General features: G+C 42.7%; 1 protein-coding gene across 3 annotated transcripts in view; it reads right to left on the reverse strand.

Moving 5' to 3' along the window:
- LRRTM4 (leucine rich repeat transmembrane neuronal 4) overlaps positions 1–21,012 on the reverse strand; it is a 482,836-nt gene extending 461,824 nt beyond the window's left edge. For 2 of the 3 annotated variants that reach the window (XM_063139256.1, XM_063139255.1), the window contains exons 1-2: positions 20,941–21,012; positions 16,505–18,051 (exon numbers count right to left, since the gene is read on the reverse strand). In XM_063139256.1, the coding sequence (XP_062995326.1) occupies positions 16,505–18,051; positions 20,941–20,944 (1,551 nt within the window). In that variant the 5' untranslated portion in view covers positions 20,945–21,012. Of the gene's footprint in view, positions 1–16,455; positions 18,052–20,940 lie in introns of all 3 variants that reach the window. The other variant, XM_063139257.1, reaches the window with a different exon arrangement.
- Between the last annotated feature and the right edge of the window lie 4,550 nt (positions 21,013–25,562).

Raw genomic sequence — 25,562 nt, forward strand, 5'->3', positions numbered from 1 at the left:
ATGAAAAAAGAAACCCTGTCGACATCAGACCAAGACAAAACGGTACAAATCTGGTGTGTTCGTATGACGCTCAGAACACACTTGTATGCAACCCTCATATTTAAATAAGCATCTAAATATAGGTTTCCCAGTTGGAAGGTTGTTATGTCCCACTGAGATTTATGGAACTTGCTGGAGGAAAAAAATGCCTAGCCTTACTGCAACGTGTGACAGAATGCCTTGGCTGTTTTGCCTGTGCAAGAATTCTGTTCCATACTGCTCTATTTATGCTGTAATCCTATACTCACTTACCTGGATGAAATCCCCATTGAAATCTGTGGGTCACCTCTGAATGGACATGCTTAGGATTATGCTGGTCAAGTACCTACCTCTGCCACATTTCAGGGCAAAGCTTTTGCAAGGTGGCTTACAAAAACTAGTTAAAAAGACAGATAAAACATATCTGAAACTACAAAGAATCCAATTACAAAAAAGAAAAAGAAAAAAGTATCAACAATTTTAAACACAACACTTTGGACAGAATGAAGTTTTAAACTTTTTTTTAAAAAAAGATTGCTTAAAAAGTAACAAAATTGAGCCATGCATGCTGTGAAGTACTATGCACACAGTGCATAGTTAAATTACGGAATTCACTACCACAAGATGTAGTGATGGCCACCAATTTGGATGGCTTTAAAAGGAGGTTGGATAAACTCCTGGAGGAGATGGCTGCCAATGGCTACTAGCCCTGATGATTGTGTGCTACCTCCAGTCTCCAAGACAGTAAGTCTGTGTGCACCAGTTGCTGGGGAACATGGGCGGGAGGGTGCTGTTGCACCATGTCCTTCTTTGTTGGTCCCTGGTTGGCCACTGTGTGAACAGACTGCTGGACTAGATGGACCCTCGGTCTGATCCAGCATGGTTCTTCTTATGTTCTTACTTTTGGGACAGAAACCAAAGATCTGGGGCCACTACTGACGGGGCCCATACAAATCATTCAGACTACTTTGGGCTTTCAAACCAAGCATTTTGAATGGTTTCAGGTTTCCAAGGGTCATTGATCTGCCCTGATACAGGAAAGCCAGTTCAACCAGAATATCTGCAGGATTTCCATTAAGAACAACGACAAAAGAATTGGCAGCTGACCCAGAACTTCCCCTGTTTTGATTTTAGCATAGACAAGGAATAGGCTGAACCAATAGGTTGTTGTGGAGTTTCACATGTGTCCAGTATTGTGCCTCAAATGCTAGAGCCAGCAGAGTGAACATCGCTTATAGGTGACTTCCACCGTATCTCCTTGCCTGGTAATCACTGCTCCCAGCTATCCTTGTCCGGATGCAGAGAAGCAGACAACTCCATTCCTTTCTGCACAGTCAAAGAAAGGCATTGACAGTTGAACTAAGATCATTGGCATTTCTGTGCATTCTTTTCTTTGGGTAGGCAAATGCAAATAGACAGTCACCCAGAACCAGCAAGGGAGATCCATGAGCAGAAAGAAGTAGGGTTCCTGTGCACAGCCAATGCAGACATACATCTGAACTGACATTGTGATGTACATCTGGCCCACTGAACTGGCTGAATGCATCTTGTGATGCACATAGAGATATGCATCAGTGCCACTGTTCATTCTGTATGACTGGTTGCACGTAACTATACCTAGACTGGGGCTAGCGATGGATGAATCAGCCCCATATCACTTTAGTGTGTGTTCATCCGTAAATTGATTCTTTTTTCCATTTCTGAATTATTATTTTTCTCTTATTTCTGTAACTAATTTGCATTTAAATATTTCTAAATATATATTTCCTCACAGAACGTACTGTACACTCCTAAATGTGTTTTATATATGAAAAATACACATTTGAAATATCTTTGGATTTCTTTTCTTTTCTTTCAAACCAAGGACTTTGTTGGAACGTTAGGGAAGTGTGAAAAGCCTGTTAATAACTACATTCTGATCTGCACATGAGTTTAGGAAGCGCAAATAAAGTAGGTTAATATTGGAATACACAACGATCAAATTTATAAAGTGTGCCAAATTAGCTCTCAGTATTCTGAAAAATCAATCACTATTCTGAATTTGCAAACTTAAATCAGAGAGAGACAGAGGGAGAAAGAGTTCAAATATCTGCCAGTGGAACCGTGGAACCTAACCAAATTCAACACACCAAATTTCAATAAGAGCATAAGAAGAGCCATATTGGATCAGACCAATGGTCCATTTAGTCCAGCACTCTGTTCACACAGTGGCCAACCAATTGTAGACCATGAACCTCCAAGCAGGACAAGGTGAAGCAACACCCTACTGTCCATACTCCTCAGCAACTGGTGTATATAGGCTTTCTCCTCATAAAGAATGTTACTGCTGTAACTGTGTCCATTGTATTGAGGTGAAGAGGACAGAATATTATTTGAAGCTTAAAGGACTATTTATTTTATTATTATTATTATTATTATTATTATTATTATTATTATTATTGAGATAGTTTGGCCAATTGCATATCTCAATAGTGTAGTTTTGGAGAGTCACAGCTTCTTGCTGCTTGATTTACATTTCAGATTACAGAAGCAGTCATGTCCAAAATCTATGTTTCTGCAGTTCTAATTTCAATACATTTAATTTCAGGAGCTGAAACTGAATATTCAAAAATCCTAAAACAAAAGTCAATGCACTAAAATGTCAATCTTAGGTTCAAAATGAAAGCCATTTCTTACAAAGTTAGCATGCTGAATCTACAAACCTGAGAAATGTGTTCAATTCAGACTTATTTCAATAATCACTCTCTAGCACCAAACACATTCATTTTCTTTTGCTTTCTGTTTTCTGGTTGCACGATACACCTGCCTAATGACGTTACTTTCCTCCAGGAGAAAGAGGGTGCATGAAATTTGTTTTGAAATGCTGTTTTAAAGCATTCATACTTTAAAAGAACATTCAGCTAAAAGAGTCAGTCTCATATATACAGTATATATAGAGAGAGGGAGAGGGGGGTGCTTTCTGCAAGAGAATGCAATTGACCATGGATTGCATAAGATAGTAGACTATCAGAATAAATTCATTTGCCTGCCCTGAGGGCTGGTGCACTTGTTCCAATTTGTCATAGAGATGCCGGTAAAAACAGCCTTCCTGTGTCCATCAATTAGGTAAGTGAATCCTGGCTGAATCAACTGAGCTAAGAAGCGCTGGAAAGTTACATTTCCCATGATCCTTTGCAGTGTCCATTGCCTTTTGCCTTAAATGTAAAGCAGCAATGAATCATCCTGGCCTTACAGTTAAGGCTTTTGGGCTCTGCTGCAGCTGTCACCAAGTGTCAGGCTTTCCTGAGGGGGACCCCTTTTTCGAGGAGCAGGAGTGAGATTCCAAGGAAACCCCACTCCCACAAAAGACATGGTGGGACTGGAGGAATTATATCATGGAGATGACTCACCTAGGGGCTTGAAGAACCCCTTCAAACCTATCCCAATCCCTGCCTTATTCCCAACTCTCCTCCCATGTCCCATAGTTCCTCAGAGCCCAGGCAGTAGGGGACCAAGTGGAAGACTCAGAATCCTCATCAGGACTTTTCTTTTCCAGGGTTGTAATAAAAGCTTTTCACTTGCCATGCTTCTTTGTAAGTAAACATTCAGAGTATCCCCCTTACTTGTGAACAGACATGCTGCCCACCCTTATTTTTGAGTAGACATGCAGAGACATGGTACATGGGTTGCTATCTGAAAGTGCTGCTGTGTGATTCAAAGCTGCATACTTCTGAATAGACATGCAGAAGCCTTGTCTTGCTTACTTCTAAGCAGACTTAAAATCAGTGACAATAACATGTTGAGCCACACCCACTTTGCCTTTGGAATATGGAATATGACCTCCAAGACCTTTCCTAGATTTGAATTTGGCCCATGCCCCCCTTGGCCTGGGGTCCACTCAGGAATAAGGGCCTATTCTGGATCACAGGTCTATTTGGGAGGAGGAAAAAGTCATAGCTTGAAGAATCAGAATCAGCTATAACTATTGAACCAGGAAGAGCAGTTGACAACATGTAATAAGCCCTCAGTCTCCTCCTTTTTGGCCTCTCCAGCCTTGCATTCATGGGTGCCAGCCCTACAAGCTTCCACCATTACCCATCACAAGGTTAAGCTTTGGGGCTTAATCTGTAAGGAAGGATGGTGGGGAGCTTCCCTGGGCTTGCATTAGGAGCTGGAGGAGGACTCTCAGGGGAAGGGGGCAGCTTCCCTCCCTCACAAAATTTTTTTTCCAAGAGACCTAAAACAAATACTGAGCCAGTTATGAACTGAGCCAGTGGGAAGCCGCTAATCATTCCTGCCCACTCAGAATATGATGGTGGATGGTGACTTGCACATCAAAGTCCTTTTGTCATAGCAGCTGGGACAGTGGTCACTTGCTGCCATCTCCATGGCAAGTGTAATCTATGCTCTTCACCTGAGATTACTAGCATAAACATGAGGTTCCTGGAGAAAGGAATGGTGTGAAACAATATACTGGGTCTCTTTCTAACTAGGAAGCAAGGACATAAGCGTCTGGGTTCTTGCTGTCTGAGCAAACTGGCCCCTTCCTTCTGGAACTATCTAGCTTCCTGACAGATCCGGAATGAAGTGAACAATAAAATAAACTCCTCTACCTTCACCTCATGTCTCCCTTAAAACTCCATAGAAGTTTCACTTTCAGCCTCTGCATCGAGATCCTAAGCAATTTTGCAGCTTCTCTAACTTGGGATATGTGTATGTGTGTGTGTGAGAGAGAGAGAGGGGGGGGGGCATAGGTATCATCCAGCCTCTTGCTGGGAGACTTCTGACTTTTCAAACAGAGGGGACTAAGATATGCAACGTAACATATAACCATTATTTTTGTCCCTTCAACCTTATACCTTCCAACTCAGCTTAAAACTAGTCATTACCTCTTTTCAGCAGGTGGCAGCGCAAAGTAAAAACAGGCTCTGGAGTTAAAATGAGCAGGTTGTTCCAACTCACATTCTGTCCTCTCAGGAAAAGCAATGAGGCATTTACAGCAAAGGTCAAACTTACGGAAGGTTCTGGACTTATTTCTACAGCAGAGTCATTCATTTTTCTAAACAGTTCAGGGCCTCAAGAGCTAAGCCTATCCCAAGGGTTTTCTGTCTCTCACACGCACTTCTGGTGAAGAAGCCTCTTCGAATATGAAGTTCATGTCATGGTAAATGGTATTGCAGTGGAGGCTGGTGGCTCCAATGTCAGTGGGGCTGTGAAGGAGTTATCCAAGGTGCTGAAACAACATCTGGATAGCTCCTCTACAGTTCTGATTGGTTCTGACTGAAACCCAGAGGGTATTCACAGCCCCACTGACATCAGAGCCACCAGTCTCCACTGATGAGTTTTAGCTTTAAGACGCCAAAGGACTCGTTCAAGGGTGCTTACATTCTAGAACATAGGAAGCTACCTTATATTGAGTCAGCCCAGTATTGTCAACACTGACTGGCAACTGCTTACAGCAGGAGTTTTTCCAGCCTTATCTAGACATGCCAGAGACTGAACCTGCAACCATCAGCATGAAAACCAGGTACTCTGCCACAGAGCTATGGTCTCTATTACACTTATTGTGGGTTTAAATGCCTGGCAACTTTTCCTGTAGTTAGCAAAGCACAGGAGACCGTAGGTCCATAAGAGAATTGATATCTCACTTTTATTTGAGCAAGTATGTTTACTTTCTTATACGTGATAAAATAGAAATATTTTATCTCTCGTTTGGATTACTGCAATAGCTCACCAAAACTCAGCTTCAGTGTCTGCATTAAATGCCAAGGCTCATCCTTGGAGCATATAAATAGATAAAAAAACAGACCTCTGAGGATTGTTTTAATATTATTTATTCATTTAAAATAATTTTAGGATACGTTAAAAGGTGTGTGGGGGACTCTCAAGACAGCTTCGAAGAGGAAGAAAGCAAAGCAAAAGAAAAGGATAATAAATTAATAGAAAAACCAGGAATAATATCAAGAGCAACAAACGTCCACCCCCCCCCATTTTATTTTTTAAATACCCAATAAACATTTGCAACTAGAAACCATCAGTAGTCTGAGCAAACACATCTCATGAGAAAGCCAAGCCAAACAAAAACCCAAACTGCAGAGCTTTTCACTCACTGGGGATTGCAAATCCATGTCAAACCTAGATTTCAAATTTGGATTAAAACGGGAACTCTTCCATGGGGCATGCTACATGATTCACGGAACCTGCTCTGATTTTGTAAGCAATCCCTTTCTATTTTATTTAGACGTACAATTTAAATGGTGCATTGCCACTCATGGTTTTGATATATGTATTTGCCTGATAGATGCAAAAAGAAAAAAGGTAACGATAATATAAAGAGGTTAAAACCCCACAATATTGTAAATGGGGAGGAGATTCAGATACTGACAGCTAGTGGGTTTTTTTAAAAAGGGGGGGATACAGGAAGAGATGTCTGTGTCATCTTAACCCAGAACCGAATACAGATCCTCACACAATTACTTTGCTAGAATACCAAGGGAGTTCTTTCCCCCCCCCGCCCTCCTTTCATTTTTCCTCTTTTCCTTTCCTTTGTGCTGAACATACACCTGCATCATTGCCTTATTTATTTATTTTTCTCCTCTAGCTTCATGCTTCTACAACTGGAAACAAAAGAGCACAGATATTTCTGTGTCATATTTTTGAGAGATCAGATTTTGAAGGAAGCTCAAACGCCATCTCGGCGCATGAATCAGGTTTTTTTTACAAAAAGCAATGGGAGCAGGTGCTCCAATTATGCAACCAATGGCACATTTTCAAAAGAGGTTGACATGCCGGGTGCAAAGGGGACTACAGAGTTCCGGAGAAATGGGGCTGAGGCCGATAGCATCTGACTATGCTGTTTTTGTTTTGCTTTGTTTTGTTTTAAATCAGAATGAAGAAGCTCAGTATTCTATCATACTAAGCGAGCAAACACACACACAAAGACTTACTTCAGTTATTTCAAATCAGTTTATGAAGTTTGGCCTTCCACACCTTTGCAATTTCCAGCCATACCCACCTGTAATCTCTGTCCGTGAATATCTTAAAGTATTCCTCCTTTCCACACAGTGCCCTTTTCCTCTTACTTCTTCACAGCCCTCCACATGGCCCCCTCTTTCAAGGGGCCCCCTCTTCTGCCCTTAGGAATAGGCCCCCTATTCCTAAGGGCAGAAGACTAGATGGCCTACAAATACCTCCCCTCTTTCAAGTCTCCTTCCCTAGGGCTCCTCCTGCTTCCCACTGTCTTCACAAACTCCCATTGCTTTCTCCTGTTCTGCTCCTTTTCTTCTCTCCTTCCCTGTAGAAGTCAATCTGCTTACCATGCCTTTCTCTAGAATTGCAGCAGCTTAACTAATGGCTTCTGAGGAACCCTAATTCCACCCCTCAGCTCCTTGACATCTGGGCGTCTCAGCCAATCACTGCCAGTATCTTCATCGCCAATGCAGTATCTCCATATACACTGCAATATCAATCCCCCAATTCAAGGCCTGTTCTGTCCAAGCCACACAGCTATCTTATCAGAGGGTTACTTTCATTCTTGAAAAGAATCAGCGGGAATATATTTCGTTCTTGAATGTGTTTCAATTCCCAAGGACTTCTCACAGAAGCCATTACTTACTCACTTCCGCTCTGTAAAGATTACAGAGTCACACAGTACATGAAATGAATTCTATTTACTGCCATTACCTGCTTCCACCCTGTTTCTCCCATTGTTTCCAAGAATATCCTGCCAACCAGCCATTTTCCCACCACAGTGACTTGGAATGACTCAACTCTTGTGGCATTGTCAGAAACAAATATTGTGGCCGTGATCTCACTGCCACCTCCCATCACACCATGAGCCCAACAAGCCTGGAAGACAGCATCATAGGAAGGGGTTCAATGGAAGTCAACGTATCAGACCTCTTTCACTTCCAAGTATACATCCTTTTATATTACATAGGGGCATCACTAGCCATTTAAAAGTGTCAGGCCCAGGCCCATTGAGGACAAATCTGCATACCATTTGCATATGTTGATTTATACCGAGGTATGCAAATATATATAAAAAATAATTTCTAGGATTTATTTCAATTTCACAGGAGGACAGAGCCAATTAATTTCTTATCCCGATCATTCACATAAAATAAATTCTTCAATCAATTTGCATCCTGTCTCAGATCATCCCAAACCAATGAATGCCTATAACATTTTGTACATCACCCCTTTAAGCCCACTATTTATGCAAATGAAACCTTTACAGACAAGAATGAGCCAAGCACCTGAAGTCTCCCCAGTGGTCCATCCTATGCTTCTTACCTGGGTCAAGTAAGTGACAAGGGTTCAGCAAGTGGCAGGCGGTCAAAGGTGGAATACTCCATCCATTCCTAGACCTGCCCCATCATGCATGTTAGCTACACAATCCTTTGGCTGTCTATAAGGCGCCCACATGAAGCATCCCTTTCTGCATAGCAGTGTTTACTTGACAGAGGATGCAGATTGCCCCAGGATTCTTCAGTACAAACCTAGGGTTGCTGCTTTCAGATTATGAGGAAATAACCTCCTCTCATGAAAGAAACTATTCCTAAGGGCAGAAGACTAGATGGCCTACAAATACCTCCCCAATTCTATGATTCTATTAGAGGTCAACAGGAGAAGTAGATGTGGTATACTATGTGAGGCTATTAATCAGCTTTTGATCCACTGTAACTAGTTCCATTTCATCATAGTGTTGAGATTGTAGCATTACATGAGGGCATTTTCTTTCCTGCTTTTCCACTATATCACTTATAGGTGGCACTGTAGTATAGTAGAATAGAACAAATACACAAGAGGAAATTATGTTTTCTTTTGCTTTCACAATTTCGGCAATCTCCCTGCTCTAAATCAAACTTGCTGAAAGTGCGGATAAACACAGAAGCAAAACTGGAGGGTCATGAGGGCGTCTACAGTATTTGTAAACAACCATGACTAGGGAATGGTGAGTGCATGAAAAATGCTTCATGTACAAAAGGCCATAATGTTAGCATACTTTGTTTCTTGCAATCTTTCTAGTGAAAGACTATTTTTGAAAAGTAATGTTTAGGTGTTTTTTAAAAAAACAAAGAAACCCAGATACGCAGCCAAATCAACAGAAAAAAAGTGGATAAATATTTTTCTTTTCAGCTACTCTACACACACACACACACACACACTACATATTATGGGGGAGTTAGGGGTGGCAACAGCCAACAGAAAGGTCTGGCGTGGGCTGGTCCATGAAGTCACAAAGAGTTGGAAGCGACTGAACAAATAAACAAAAATATATAGAAATCTGAGTTTGTTTGTTTGGAGGTTTTTATGGTCATAAAATGTCGAGTAACTTAAACATGCCCTTAAGAATCCTAATGCTTCATTGCAAGCCCTAGAGCTTCTCCCCTTCCGCCTTCTAAATCATCCCTCTTTATAAAAGCCAAGCTTTAGATACGATGAATGGGACAGGCCTTCAGGGAGACAGAACTGAATTATGATTCCCCCTTACAAGATATGATTCCTTCCAGAGGTGCATTTGTCTGACAGCTTTAATTATTTAAAGGGATCTATATTCTCCATTTCTCCTTCTGCTGGTTATGAACCCGTTTCTTTATTGCTTAAGATACTAGGCAGGTCTCCCAGTCCTGGTGTCTAAGTACCACATGGTGCATCTCTGCCCTTTTTATGAGTGGGACCTGGTAGCTATAGAGACAAAAATAATGCATTCAAGCAAAGTTTCTTATTTCAGCATGCCTTACTGTCCTTATATCACTTGCTACCACATCACCCTAATTGTCCAGGTTTAAAAGAAGAGATACATAACATCCATCAAGTCCATGGTATTTTCTAGTAAGAAGGAAATGGAGGAATATTTATCATTGACTTGAGCTGAAATCTGGCAGCCTCCTCACAGACCAAATATAAAGTCAGTATCTCAGGTATTGCAATAATAGAAAACATGATATGCTTTACTTCCTTCATCAGCCCTTTTCAAAGACTTGGTGCAGACGTATTGTGTTTAGAAGGCTGAAAGCCCAATTTGGGTGAGTGGGCTCTTCCACCATGGGCAACGTCCCCTTGTCCCTTTCACAGTCAACTATGATTAGCATTGTGGCAGCACCAGCAGCAGAAAGACTAAACATAGCTTTAGCCAGTGGTGGCTGATGGCACTAATTGTGGTGGGGCTATGAATTGGTTCTGGGTTTCAGTCTGAACCAGCCAGAGCAATAAAGGAGCTATTGAAAATGCTTAACCCTATCCCCTGATAGGTTCAGCACCTTGGATAGCTCTTTTTAAGATTCTTGGCCTTTTCTGAATGAAACCCAGAAGGGATTCAAAGCCCCACTGAAATTGGAGGCACCAACCTCCACTGGTTTTAACACTCCTAAATACAGAGCAGGTTTGCAAGTTACAGTTTGGGCTAACTATGTTTAGCATTAAGGAATCTGAAACGGAAAGGAACCTCTCATACAAGCACTGAGTCATTACTGACTCTTGGAGGGATGCCAGCTTTCACTGATGTTTTCTTGGCAGGCCTTATAGCGGGGTGGTTTGCCGTTGCCTTCCCCGGCCCTTATTACCTTTCCCCCAGCTAACTGGGTACTCATTTTACCGACTTCGGAAGGATGGAAGGCTGAGTCGACCTGAGCCGGCTGCCTGAAACCAGCTTCCGCTGGGATCGAACTCAGGCTGTGGGGAGAGTTTCAGCTGCAGAAACTGCTGCTTTACCACTCTGTGCCACACGAGGCTCTATATTAAGGAATCTAGGCAGTGCTTAACTTCCTCTGTTTCATGCTTTTTTGCTGCAATCCTTCACCCGGTGTGGTGGAACGTGGGGAAGAATGGATTCTTATAAAAGCCAGTATGGCCCTGTATCAAGTGCTGCTTCTGAACATTATAGCCTAGGAAAGAGTGATTGAGAAATAAAGAAAATCTGTAAAGATGATGATGATAACGATGGTGATATGATGGCATAGATTTTTAACCTTCCCTTTTTGGGCACACTGGCGTTACAATACTATATGAAAATGCACAATTGCAATTAAGACATGGACAGACACAAATCAGTAGTAGCAGCAGCAGCTGATGCTTTTTAAGGATGAAATGCAAGTCTTCCATGGTTGATGCTGTTATTTTTAAGCCAGCAGTTATGATGCCACACACATCTCCCTGGGATAGGAATTCCTGGTGAGGAATTGAGAATTGCACTGGCTTCTTCTAAGGGCTCTTCAGAAGGACTGTCACATAGAAGAGGACAAAAGAGGACGCAGCTTTGCATAACATTTGCGTATGCTAATTTACAGAGAGCGATGCAAATGTCAAAAGAAATTAGTATGGTTTAAATAGTAATACAATCCATCTCGCCATAGTGGGGAAGACGGTGTCCAGGTGACAAGTGTGCCTGCTGTTCATTCTACTGTCCAGATGCTAAGTATTAGCGAGCAACATCAAGGCCCCTATTTTCCCTTCTTAGGTCTTTATACTTAAACTGGACTTGGACTGGGCAGCACTTCAAATGGAGGACACATTCAAAATATTTATTTGTTACATTTATATACTGCCCCATAGCCAAAGCTCTCTGGACAGTTTACAAAGGTTAAAAAAGTGAACATTAAAAACAAATATACAAAAAATTAAAACCACCAAAGGCATAAAAACAACAATATCCATTTAAAATAGAGGCCTGTCCTTGGACAGCCCTTCAAATAGAGGACTACCTTCAGTAAAATATGACACGTGACCACTATAAAAATAGGGCAAAGATTTGTACTCGATTGCCCCAAATGGCAAGGCTAGATCAAATAGTCTTAAATTACAGGAGGGTTTATTCCAATTAAAATAGGGGTCGGGGGTCAACTCCTTAACAGTTTGATAGTGGTACCTATAATCTGGGGTCAGGGCTCTCCCTCACTGGAAGTCTTCGAACAGAGGCTGGACAGCCATCCATTGGGGAATCCCTCGCTCTGGATGTCCAACATCAAGCATGGGGTTGGAATAGATAGAGGCAGAGAAGGCTCCCTCTAGCTCTTTGAATCTATGATGCTGTTTTGCATCCTGCCCTGCCTGACAAGGGAACAGGATTGAAGCCTAAAACTGTAATCCAGATAATGTGAAATGGTGCATAAGCTACCTTGAAATCAAGGTTGTTTAAGTATACCATTAAGCATTTAAGTCCCTTTGATGATTTCAGTGGGAGGCACACTTAACTTTCTCTAAACTGAGTTGCAAGTATTCAGAAGGTCAGCTGAGCACGATCCACTTTGGAAAGGAGATGGAGGAAGATGGGCCTGTCTTAAACTAACAAGAAAACAAATGATGGCTCCATCCCCCACCCCACTCACAACATGAAGGGTCCTTGAGAGTTGTGGTGAGTAGCTGATCAAGGATTAGACTTCCAAGAATGTGACAAGATGCAACAATGAAGGAATGAATCATAGAATCTTAATGATCTAAGATACATGTTCCCTGCCACTTGTTAAATGACCTCTGGATAATATTGAGATGGCAAGGGAGCTTATAAATCAGCCTTCCCCAAGCTCGTGCCCTCCAGATGTCTTGAACTACAGCACCCATCATCCACCACTTTGGGCAAGGCTGATGCAGAAGGATTATTGGGTGTTGTTCCACTACTGCCAAATGCCTTTCATGAGGAAATCAGGCTGTATATGATTTTGTGTAAATCTCAGTGGAGGCTGGTGGCTCTGATGTCTGTGGGCTGGTGAATCCGCTCTGGGTTTCAATTGGAACCAGTCAGAACTCCGAAGGAACTATCCAAAGTGCTGAAACCATTCAACACCTTGGATAGCTCCTGTATGGTTCTGAGTAAAACCCAGAGCAGAATCACTGTCTCATTGCCATCAGAACCACACCGCTGGTAAATCTGAATCTGCATTCTCTAGCTCAGGTCTGCAGCCTGACCTGGAAGCCAGGATCTGACATGGACGAGGAATTACACACTGCTCAGTTAATCCAACAAAAGTCCAAAGCTAGGTTCTTAGAATTAATACCAGGCCTGGAATTAAATCCAAAGGATCTATGCTACCAATGATCTGATGGGCTGGTCTTGCAAACTTCTGTTCTCTTTTTGAGGAACACTTGGCTCAGCATGCAGAAGGTCCTAGGTTCTAACCCTGACATCTCCAATTAGGATTGGGGGGTGCGGGGGAAACCAACTCTGGCTCAATCTGTGGAGAGCGGCTGCCAGTCAGCATTGACAATACTGGGCTAGATGGACCAATGGTGTTACCCAGTATAAGGCAGCTTCCCACATTCCTGTATCTACTGGCTGAGGAAGTCTCTATAGTCTGAGCACATACAGTCTGTGACAGCTCATCAGATTAGATCCTGTTGGCTGACAAGTTCCAGAATTCCTCTGGAAATTTGCCATGTCCCAAGCATATTGCAAATCACTTATCAGAGCACTGCACTTGTTCTCATATGGAGTAATTAAGGCTCCGTGGGTTATTAGCCATTGTTTTAGGAAACGTTTGCCTTTTTAGAAATTCTGATTTATTTTAGGCTTGCATATAACTTGTGACCCATCAAGCTCATCCCAACCCACCACCATACATGACAAGGCACCTGAACAAGCTGCTGCTGATGCTTCTTCTTCTTCTTCTCCTCCTCCTCCTCTTTTTTTCTTTTTTTTTCTTGAGGGGGGATGGTGTGAGTCTTGGGCAGGGAGGAGCTCAAAAAATGAACTTTCCTCATTCAAAAAATCTGGCCCTGTTTTGAGTTGGGTCTCAGTTGAGCTGAGACTGACTGGAAATGGGGATCACACAATGCCACCACCCAGCTAGAAATGGTAGGCATTTAAATTTCCCACAATTCCCCTGTCATACTGTCACTCTCAGGATTGTGGGAATGTAAGTGATGTCATAGTCAAGGGCCACCAGCAGAGAGAAGGGTGCACCAGAGGTTTACATTGCCCCTGAATTCAGCCCTTTATCCAGGTATATACTAACTATATAATACCAATCAAATCTACATCCATGTACAATATGAGTAAAACTACACTAATTTTCTATATGGGTAAACCTAATAAAACCTACGCCCATGACTAAACCACTCATTTCCTTCATGAGCAAACCTAATCCAACCTACACTCATTTACTATAGCTATATTATATAATTTCTAGACTAAATTATATAAACCCAATGAAAGCTACACTCATTCACTGTGAGCACATCAGAACACAATTCTCTACAGCTCCCAGATCTATATATATTGTTGCTTTGCCAAAGTCTGTTTGTGGTTGTATTTCTTCTCTCTTCAGATTGCATCAGGGCATTTAAGGGAAGCACAAACATCTAATTACCTGCATTTGAATTAAATGTCCTTGACTTTGCTCATTGCGTTGTTGTTACAACAGTCCATCTGTAATTGGTTTGCCAGCATTCCAGCCTGTAGTTATCACTGCCCTCAAGATCCATGATAAGGTTTTAGCACTTTGCTGTCAAAGGCCATATAGCATTTGCCATCTTTTTATTACTGCCATGGAAAAGGGCAAATGATATTTAGTCTCCACTTAAATAATACGCTTGTTCCTTTTGCAAAACAGTCATTTGTAAACAGAAGCGAAAGCGACAAACTGGCAATGCTTATCCTCCCGTTAGTTCATGAGAGAGTGGGGCTGGCCTTCGATTCTTCCAAGCTGAAATATTGCATCATGCATTTCATTTCAAAATGGAAGGAAAAATAATCCCAGACTCTCTCTGTCTCCCTGAGGAGGAGCTATGGCTCTTATTCTGTTGACACTGAGCAAGTTCAGATTACAGTGATCTGTCAAGCATGACATCTGATATGCGCTATGCACATTTGCTAAGTCCCAATAAACTCACATCAAGCAATGCATTGAGTTCAGTGGGTTTTAATGGGGACTTAACGGCTTGTTCCTCTTTCTCTGAGATTTAAGATCCTATGGGTGAAGGTAAAATTAGACTGACATAAAATTGGATAGAGAAGAGCATTTGTAAGGTAGGCAGAAAAATAAGCATGACAAGTCATTAAATATTTGGATATTCCTTTCTCCTTTCAGTCCATTCCACTGTTGGGTCACTAAAACCCTGTTGATATTGTTCCCCTTTCTTCCTCCTCATGAAATTCAAGGATATATGAATCAAAGCTCCAAAGAATGCCAGCTACAAAGAAAGAAGTCAATACTTCAATTGTAGTTCCAATTGTCATTCTACTCGAGTGCACATAGACGCTAAATAGGCTGGCATGCGAAACCGAGGGAGTCATGTTGCAGTACTGCCACAGAAATCCACACAAGAGTGTGTCCATCTGAGTTACATTTGATCTTAAGTAAATTCATCTCATCACATACACAGACCGAAAAAACCCCTATCAAGGTTGTCAGATTTTGAGATCAGATTTACACTGTACTATAGCTCTTTTCATGTTCAGACCTGGAACCTGGTTTGAGTTATCAAGCAACACAATGAGTGAGAGGCTTAAATCCTACCATTACTCAACATGTGGGGGGGGGGGATCTCATCTCCCCAACTTCCAAGTGCATTGTGCCAATATGCATAAACATAATCAGAATTAGCAATCTCCCCACCACCACCATCACCACTGATTTGCAACAATCCTCTATGAAGCTGTGGGTTTCCTGACTCTGGAAACAGCAAGACGGATCCCTGCCAACATATATTGTACAAACTAGAACCCAAACATCCACCTGATATAAAGGGACTCAGATCAAATGGAATTCTTCATTGGTTACTGCAGGTCTGTAACTGACACACAAGCTACTAAGTAGATGTTGCCTCTATCCTGCCATTGCTAATTGAAACTTTGATGTGTGTTCCTTTTACTTTCCTAATTTCAGCAAAAACAACCAAAAATAAAAAGGTCCACATTTAAATCCTTCTTTATTTATCAAGGCACTTCAGAAAGGACTTAACACTGTTATCTTCCTTCCTTCCATTCCCAGGAGATATTGAAAGCCACATTCTTACATGCATTGAGGAAGGATGACAAAAATGCAGCTGAGTGGGGCGGGGGGCAAGGGGTTTATAAAGTCATCCACTTGGTAATACATTTGAGAAGAGTCAGAAGAGATGTGGGATTTTTGCACTGACCCCCATGCAAAACCAGCATGTTTTTATGGTGTTCAGTCTCTCACCCACTGTAAGGAGCTAACAAAATACAACCTCATATTTTCTTTACATCAAGGGTGTGGCAGAAGATGCAATGCCTGTGAAGCCAACAACTTTAAGCCAACATAAAATGGTTTGAGGCTAAAGACAGGCCCAAATGCCTTCATCCTTGCTATTTATTCCAACCTCATCTCATCCTTGAGCAAACCCCTTTTGAGTCTGAACTGTTGAAAATAACCACTGTCACTATCCTGATTGCTGTAATTTAATTAAATAACCTTTCACACTGAGCAAACCCAAAAGCAAAAAGGCTCATTAATCTTTCTAATGATTAGAGACACCTCAAGAGCTTCAAACATTTACCTCTCCTTCCCAGCAGCAGAAATGGATTTAGGAGGATCATGGTTCATACCTCACATTCCCTGGAGCCAGAAATGGTATACGTGCAGGGTCCAGATCCATTAACCGATACATCCATGGTCTCAGAGTTTGTTGGCTTGTAGTCCACATAATACTCCTGTAAAGGGGAGTTCATTTGCCTTTCAGACTCTCGGACCTTTTTCCGGCGCCTCTTCATAAGAGAGTGTTGCTGGAGCTGTTTCATGCTGGCTGGGTAGCGCTTCCATGAGACATAGATGACCAACAAAATCATAGCCACCGACAGAAAGAGGGCAACACTTCCAGCAATAATCTTGTGAAAGGAAACATGCTCGTACTCTGGTTCTGGTCCAGATGTTGGGAAATCTGGAGAAGGGCTTGGTGTAAAAGATGTTGGTTGATAGTCTTCCAGTTTGGGGAGAGTAGGTTTTGGAATAAAGATAGGCCTCTGCTGAGTTTTAGGTGCCTGGTAGGGCTTTTCAGTGACCACGACTGGGATTTCAGCACAAACGTTGTAGGTTTCTACAGCATCACTCACCTTTTCACCCTGGATATGCTTAGGGCCTGCACAAATCATGGTGCTCTCCTTGTTCCCCTTGAAGTTTTTAAGCCAATTAAACAGGGGGCAAATGCTTCGAGTACATTCCCACATATTTCCAGATAGAGTGATGGATATTAAAGAAATCCAGGCATTGACAGTCTCCTGAGAGATGTTGGTGAGTTTGTTGGAATCCAAATTGAGCTTTTGCAAGTTGGGCAGGCATTGGAATGTCCCAGGTTCAATCCCTGCAATGTCATTCCCTGATAAATCCAAGTTGTGTAAGGAACTCCAAGTCCATGTCAAACCTTGGCTGATGGATCGGATCCTATTCCATTGCAAGTAAATGGAGCGGAGGCTGAAGAGACGGGGAAAGTGAGCAAAGTTGATTTTAGAAAACTGGTTGTGCTCCAAGTGGAGCTCTGTTAGCTTCAGGAGGCCAGCAAAGGCATTGCGAGATAAACTCCGTAGGCGGTTGTAGCCCAAATCCAGAAAATCGAGATTGCGACAATCTTGGAAAACTCGAATTGGGACTGTTTTCAATGAGTTTGACCGCAAGTGCAAGATCAAGAGCTTGCGGAGACCTTTGAACTGCTCAGACTGTAGTGCCTGCAGCTTGTTGTATGACAGGTCCAGATTACGGAGGTTGGGGACCGGGTGAAACGTTTTGTTGTGCAAGTGGGTAATTTTGTTGGAGCTCAGAATTAATTCCTTCAGCCGACGGATGCCCTGAAAGGCATCCTCATCTACAGAACTGATGTAATTATGGTCAAGGTATAGCCATATGAGCTGGTGGAGGCCTGCAAACTGATTTGGCTTTAGCTTCTGGATGCTGTTGTACCGTAACGATAAGCCTTGAGATCCTCCGGAAATGTTCTGAGGGATGTCTCTGAACGCATGAGACTCGCAGTATACAATTTTGCCATCGCATCTGCAGTTCTTAGGGCAAGCTCGCTGAGCCCCTGATAACGTCACAAACAGCACTGTCGGAAGGAGCACGAACACCGCACTCATGCCTCTCAGCTGCTTAATTACATGAAAACCTGCAATATTAAGAAACCACAAACATACATTGTGAAGCCAGTCAAATAAATCAGAGGTGCATCAATTCATCAGTGGAACTTCAATAGTGCATCCAGGTATAGCCAAATGAAAGGCACCCTGTTCTAGTTTGTTTTCCCTGGCAATCCTTCTTGGTGTGCCCATTCTTCTGCTGCTACCTCCTCCTATGCTCAGCACTACAGTTATTCAATTACCTTGGTGTGATTTATGACCTTTGAAGAAGATTTAAGCACCCCCACCTGTTTTTGACTCATCCGCATGTGCATCAGCATGCAACATACAGCCAGAACATCCTTATCACTAGGATGCTGGGGTTTTAACAATAAACATATTTGTCAAGTCACTGTGTTGTAGCTTTGGGAAGGAAATGAGTCCAAGCTGCAAGGGTATTTTAATAGCTCCAGAAGGAGTTTTGTTTTAAGGTTTGTTAATAAACCACCTTACAAGTGCAGAACCCTTCAGCCCTCCAAGAGATATATAGATGACCTTAAAAAAAGGTGTCTTTATAACATGACCAATTAGTAGTTAAGAAAATGTTGCCATATATCTAGAAAGATATCTAGGAAGAATGTTCCTGAGATGGAATCAAAGGTAGGATTCTTTAATGCAGGCTAAACATAATCCAACCATGAAGAAAGACAGACATGCATGCATGGGTCATGTGTTATATCTGGTGTATGAGGAAGTCCCAGGATGCTAAATAGAAGGAAAAGGGTCTTCCTTATAAAATAAATAAATACGACTGTAGTAATAACAAATCTATATTTATATATCCAGCTATCCTCTTTCTATCTTCATATATAACAATTGCTTTTATATTGATAAACCCTATTTGAATATATAGGGTTTATTTCATTTTAGCATATGTCTGTATGTCTATGTTATTATATCTTATTGCATTTATTGCATTGCATTGTGTTATATATCGCAAAGAGACATTCAAAGAATAATGTTTTAGCTAGATGTGAATGGCACTATCACAGCACCAAAAGTGCGGAGCTGCCTGCATCAGAATCCCTCCTCTCCCCATTCCAAATTTCTGCCAGTTTTCATCTTTTAGATTTCAAATAACTGACAACTTATTGTACAGGGATGGGCATATCATCCACATTTTCAACGTTCTCTGAATAACTATGAGCAGAGGTCTCAGAAAATCTATCCTGTGTTTGCATGACAGGTGTATGCTCATATAATATGTGGGGGCAAAAGGGGATGTGGGGGCAGAAGGGTGGAAGAGAGAGAAGAGAGAGGGAGGCTGTCTGGATGATGGCACATTGACGCCGTCAGCCCCCGAACCACTGCAGTTTCGCTCCTGCCAGGTCATGCCATGTTATCACCACAAGCAGGGGTGAGCACTAGTGGGTGGGTTATATGGATCATCGGGAGGGAGGAGCCCCTGGCTTTGTTGAGAACTTTCCAAAAGGGAGACTATTCTCCCCACTCCAGAGGCAGCACGGGGGCATTCCAGCAGCCATTCCACTCGCTGGCCCACAGGCCCACTCCCTCCCCAGCCGGATGGTGACCAATCAGGGGTCACCATTCGCTTGACCACTCTGCCACCGTGACCCTGAAGCACAGCAACAGATGGCACCATCCTCACCATGCTCTGGACAAAAAAGTTGGGGTAAGTCCCCAACTTTTTTGTTTCAGAGGTTCAGGTGGAAGCCCCAAGATGCCTGCACGGTGGCTTCTACATCATGTAATCGACACCATGCCACTGCGCACCCACCCCAGGGTTTTCATCACGTATAGACAGCCCCAGAGACAGACAGACAGACAGACACAGAGAGAGAGAGGGTGGGGGGGAATTTTTCAGACCTTGTAATAAATGTTTGAGCTGGTGGCTCTTTCCAGAGTTGTAATCTTTCTGGCAATTTAACTCCATTCTTCCACTAGGAGACTTTTTGAAAAAGCTATTATCTTCTCAATAATAAATAATGCTGTTATTATGAGGTTGGGGTGGGAGAGGAAGGGAGGGACAGTACAAGAGAAGGAGAACATGCAGTGATTTCCTCTGATTTCCCCATTTGAATCCTAGAAGTAATGTGTCTGGGTGATGGTGGGGAATTTTCTAATCTAAAGAGCTTTTGACTCCTGTCTCTGATCTTTTCACTTTAATGGCAAGGTTTTTCATTTCAATTCTGATCTTTTCTCATTGCCTGTCTGCCAGGAGCATCAGCCACGCAGAAATGCATTTCAGCTTACAGATACAAATGGGGGGAGAGAAATAAACCTGTCACAATTGGAGGAAGGTGGGGAGACAATCAAATGACTTCTGGAGATCTAGCACCTAATGGGATGGGGGGGGTTTCTTTTCCAGTTTTGGACTCAACCCTCACAAAAGCAGGTCTACAATCAATACCCTTTCCCCACTCTGCCTTCTTCCATGCAGCAAGGGGTTAAGAATCTGGATTGCAGCCCTTCCCCCTCCATTCCCCAAGCTAAATAGGAAAGCTGGATAAATTCTAGATGTGGATGCAACATGCATTTATGCACTTACGCGTGGGCAGAAATTTAAAAAAAAACCAAAGTGGAAAAAGAGCAAAACTCTTCTGGGATGTATATGTGTATACTCTATAACAAGTAAGTAAGGACATGCATTCAGAGATTAATTACACATAGAAACACTGCAGGGACAAAAAAAGGGGGGGAGTGTTGTACAGGGGGGGAGAAATCTGAGTTTCTAAAAATATAAAAGTAGCAAGTGAGTCACCTGGCAAAATAACACACTAGTGTTGTTCACATCGTTTCTTCTTGTTGTTCAGCTAACAGCCATATGATTGATATAGGCACACATACAATACACACAAACACACACACACACAAGCACAGCTGCAGCTGTCCTACCAAAGGAAGAAAAGTTCACTTACCCATTCTTTTGTCATCCAACACCAGCTGATTTACTTCTTGTTTGGTGGTGTCTTGCTGTTGCTGTTTTTTGGCTTGTTAGGTTGTTGTTCCTTTCCACCTTTTCCCCCCAGGTGGGTCTCTTAAACCATCACAATGTCCATGTCACACACACACCCCAAACCAGCTGCCACCTCCTCCACTGCCATCCGGCAGTGAATGCCAGGAACCTACACAAAGTTCCCGAGAGACACAGAGACAGAGAGAGACAGAGAGGAGGAGGAGGAAGAAGAAGAATTTGGGGTAGATGTTCAGGGAGTGGGGTGGAGGGTTAGGGACTGGGGATGATGGGTTATGGGGGACAGGATTCGGGGGTGGGGGGAACTGGAGGGACAGGAGGAAATAGAGGGGGATCTTTTAACCTCTGAGAGCCATGGACCAGATCACGAAGAGGACCATTCGGCGAAACTGACCAGCCTCGCGTCGACCAGGAAGGTAAAACAACTTCTCAGGGGGAGAGAGAGAAAAGCAGAGGAGGGGACCAAGAGGCAGGGACCTTCCCTAGCTCCGAACATCCCTTCCTTAGTCGACTCATCCTTGCCATCCCCAGGCACGGCGATCCATCCTCCAGCAACTAAGGATGATGGGTGGTGATGATGGGAGGCCTCGAACCAGCAGCAGCAGCAGCAGCAGCAGAATTTCCCCCTCCTGGAGTTTTATTATTATTATTTTCTTTTCCCCTTCCTCTCTTTTTATTTTTAAAAGCCAGGCAGCCTAATTTGGTCCATTGAGCCGGTCAGGTTGAAAGTGTGTGCGTGTGTGTGTGTGTGAGAGAGAGAGAGAAAGAGAAAAAGAGAGAGAGAGAGAGAGAGAGAGAGAGAGAGGTCTGCCGTTCTCCCCACTCATTTCAGCAAAGCCTTTTCCCCCTCTTTCCCCCTCATCCTTCCAGAGAGCGACGAGATGCTCAGAAGCTTGTTGGTGCTAATGTTCTAGTTTGCGAGACACTGAGTGCCCTCCACTGGAGAAAACAGATCACATATTAAAATCACGAACAAGTGAGGCTGTCATTACGATGCAGGCGCCCTTCTTTCACGAAGGAAATTAAAGACACAGGCGCGATATTTCCTCTCCTCCCTTCTGCATGAGCTTCTCCCCCATCATCAACACCAAGACCTCGGGCTACTGGCCAGATTATTTATTACTACATGTTGATGTCATAGACTTGTTTGCATTGGCTGAAAACGGGCTCCAAATAACCCTGTTTCCCTTTAAACACATACCCACCCCCGTGAGTTCCCATCGGCAAACCATGAATGCCAACTTCAACACCCGGGCATCCGAGTTCTGACCTGTTTGTTTGCTTTTCACTGTGCAAATTGCAAACGGCTCGATTTTTTCTTTTCTTTTTTCTTTTCCCGGTTATTATTATTTTCTTCTTCTTCTCATCTATAGAAGCAGGGTCCGGCCGGTAGTGATTGATTGGGGAGAAAAGGTTTTCTCTTTGCTGATTCAAAAGCAGAATGCATGTTAAAGAGATATCCCTTGGGGGGGCTGGAGGAGGCAATTGGGATGGAAAACACCACTTTACATTGTAATCATGCTGAAAGGTCCGGGGCAGCAGCGTGGGGGAGTTGTCTCTTAGTTTTGTCAGTCACGAAAAATCAATATATAGCAAGAAACTGGAGATGTATAATAAAGGACATGTGTCGATGTAGCCAATGTGTTCTGCAACCCAATATAACCAACAGAACAGGGTTCTGCATCCACCATGCCTTGGTACCTGCTTTGCATGCAGAAGTTCTCAAATTTAGTGCCTGGAATCTCTAGTTAAAAGGATCCTTTTGGAGAGGAGCCTCAGAAAGAGCTCTCTGTGCATCATAACTTTGAGACCCATGGACCATCAGTGAAGAAAACATTGGGCTCAGCTGAGAGTCACTGGCTGAGTTCGGATGACACACTAATCAGCTGGATTAGAGGGGGGTAATAGGAACAGAATGGGAAACAACCATTGATTAGCATGTCGTTCGAACTCAGCCACTGTGGTGTAGTGGTTAGAATGTTAGATTGGGATTCAGGAGGTCTGGGTTCTAATCCCCACTCAGCATGAAGCTCAGTAGTCCTAGTCCTGACCCTCAGCCTAATATCTTGCAGGGTTGTTTTGTAGGATGACCATATGAAAAAGAGGACAGAGCTCCTGTATCTTTAACAATTGCATAGAAAAGCGGATTTCAGCAGGTATCTTTCGTATGCATGCAGCACCTGGTGAAATTCCCTCCTCATCACAGCAGTTGAAGCTGCAGTTTCCTGACTCCTACCTTAGTCTTGACCACATACAAGAGAGGGCAGGGCTCCTGCAGTTTTAACTGTTGTGATGAAGAGGGAATTTCACTGAGGGTGCTGCATGCATACAAATGACACCTGCCAAAATTCCCTTTTCTATGCAACTGTTAAAGATGCAGGAGCCCAGTCCTCCTTTTCATAGGGTCACCCTATACCAGAGACTACCTTCATCCCGTGTTGTGGCTACAGTGGCAGGAGCATGGATTAAAATCCTTGAGTGGCGGGGCCAGCCCAAGACATGTTGTTTAAGGAAAGGAACAAGTCCCCCCACCCACCCAGTTCCATGTGAACTTGAATCATTCTTCAAGACTGGTGATGGGACAGTGTCCTCCACCACTCTGGAAAGGAGCAGAGTACTTTAGGGAATGCATAAGGCAGAGTGAGGCAATAATCACAGGTGGTAGATCTGGGAGGCAGTAGCAAGGTGTTAAAGGAGGGCAGACCATTTGTGTGGAAATCACGAACTTCATGCTGGTATACTTGTCCCTCCATTTCTTCATGACACCCAAAGCACATGTTATTTTTAAAGATGTACCAAAGAGCTAGGATTTTATTTATTTATTTACTCTAGTGTAATCCTGGTGGTCTTGATCCAAATTGGGACCCTGGCATTAACTATCTCCCACCCACCCACACACACACTGTTATCCACATGAGGAAACCCTCCTGACTGCAACTGGGGAGTGTTGAAGCCTCCCTACCCAAAATACTATCATCCCAATCTAGATGAGGACCTCTCTAGTTACTTTAGAGTTTAAAAGGGAAGGAAAGAGAGAGAGAGAGAGAATTACTTGCTACATCTTGAACGTGAGCTATGGGGAAAATGCTTTGTGTCTGAGATCCGTGAGTGGACAGAGCAAAGTTTTCCCCAGGGCTATAGCCACAGGAGTCCAGAACATTCAGGGATGTTCCAGCCCTGTCCCACCCCACACCCAGCAAGAATTTTTCAGCTTTCCCTGAAAAATAAATCAATCTCCAGGCCGCTTAGGAACAGTGGAGATAAAAGCAACAGCTGAGGATTCTGAACTACTTTGCTTGCTATGAACTAATCCTGTCCTCATTTGCCTATATCCTTCCTGATTATTATTATTATTATTATTATTATTATTATTATTATTATTTGCATTTTTATACTTCCCAATAGCCGAAGCTCCCTGGGCGGTTCACAAAAACTAAATCAATTCAAAGTGTAAAACAAACAGTATAAAAACACAAGATAAAATACACATTAAAATGAATTAAAACACACCATACATGATTAAAACATCCTGAAAACATTCTAAAATTTCACTGGATAGGCCTGCCGGAATAGATCAGTCTTTATTGCTTTTTTAAATTCTAAAAGACTGTCAAGTTGACGAATCTACTCCAGCAGTTATAGTTCTGGAATAACTGATAAACCCTGGGCTCTCAAATTTTCAAATAAGAATAATAATACTGAATGCAATTGAATAGGGCTCGGCAGGAAAAAAAACACACCAACTCCCAGCATCCCTAATCATTGGCCATGCTGGCAGAGCCTTCTGGGAGTAGTAGTTCAAAACATCTGCCAATCTACTTTCTGCTCACCCCTGATGTTCAAAACATCTGGAGATCTACCTTCTGTCCATCTATCAGGCTACCTGTATTTATGGTTCAGCTAATCTGCAATGAATTCCCACTACATGCCACAATATTTCTTGTTGTTGTTGTCGTTGTTGTCATCATAACAAATGCTGGAACTTCCTTGCCACAGATGTCCACTGGACCACTTCTCTATAGCTTTCATCATTAAGGCAAGATCTTTTATTTTTGTTGCCTTTTAAAAAAATAAATGCAAAAAGCTTTTTTCTGACTCCAAGACTTAAATGGCTGCTTTATCTGTTTTCTTGTTTGGTTGTGATGTGTTGTGATGCTTTTAGACTTTTTGTTTTGACGTACTGGCTTTTAAATCTGTTTTCACTGCCTTTCTATTGTATGTCACTGCAGACGTCTTTAGCAGAACTTCAACTAATAAATGCAATTGAATAACAGCAGCAGCAGCATTTATACCAGCTTCTCTCATTGTTGCTGTGATGTGAATCTGCCAGGTGAGGGCAACGGAGATGTTGAGGGGCCTAGAGACCACAGCCTGTGTGAAAAGGTCGAAGGAGAATGTTTAGCCTGGAGAAGAAATTATTAAGAGGTGATATGATAGACATCTTCCAATATTTGAAAGGCTGTCACATATTATAAGAAAGGAGAGTTTGACTCACGTTAAGAAGGGCTGCCTGATGCCATGAGCTGTTCAGGTATGGAACAGCTTGCTTCAGAAGGCAGTTGATTC

The sequence above is a fragment of the Elgaria multicarinata genome, chromosome 12, assembly GCF_023053635.1.
Source record: "Elgaria multicarinata webbii isolate HBS135686 ecotype San Diego chromosome 12, rElgMul1.1.pri, whole genome shotgun sequence".
In the NCBI taxonomy this organism is placed as follows: Eukaryota; Metazoa; Chordata; class Lepidosauria; order Squamata; family Anguidae; genus Elgaria; species Elgaria multicarinata.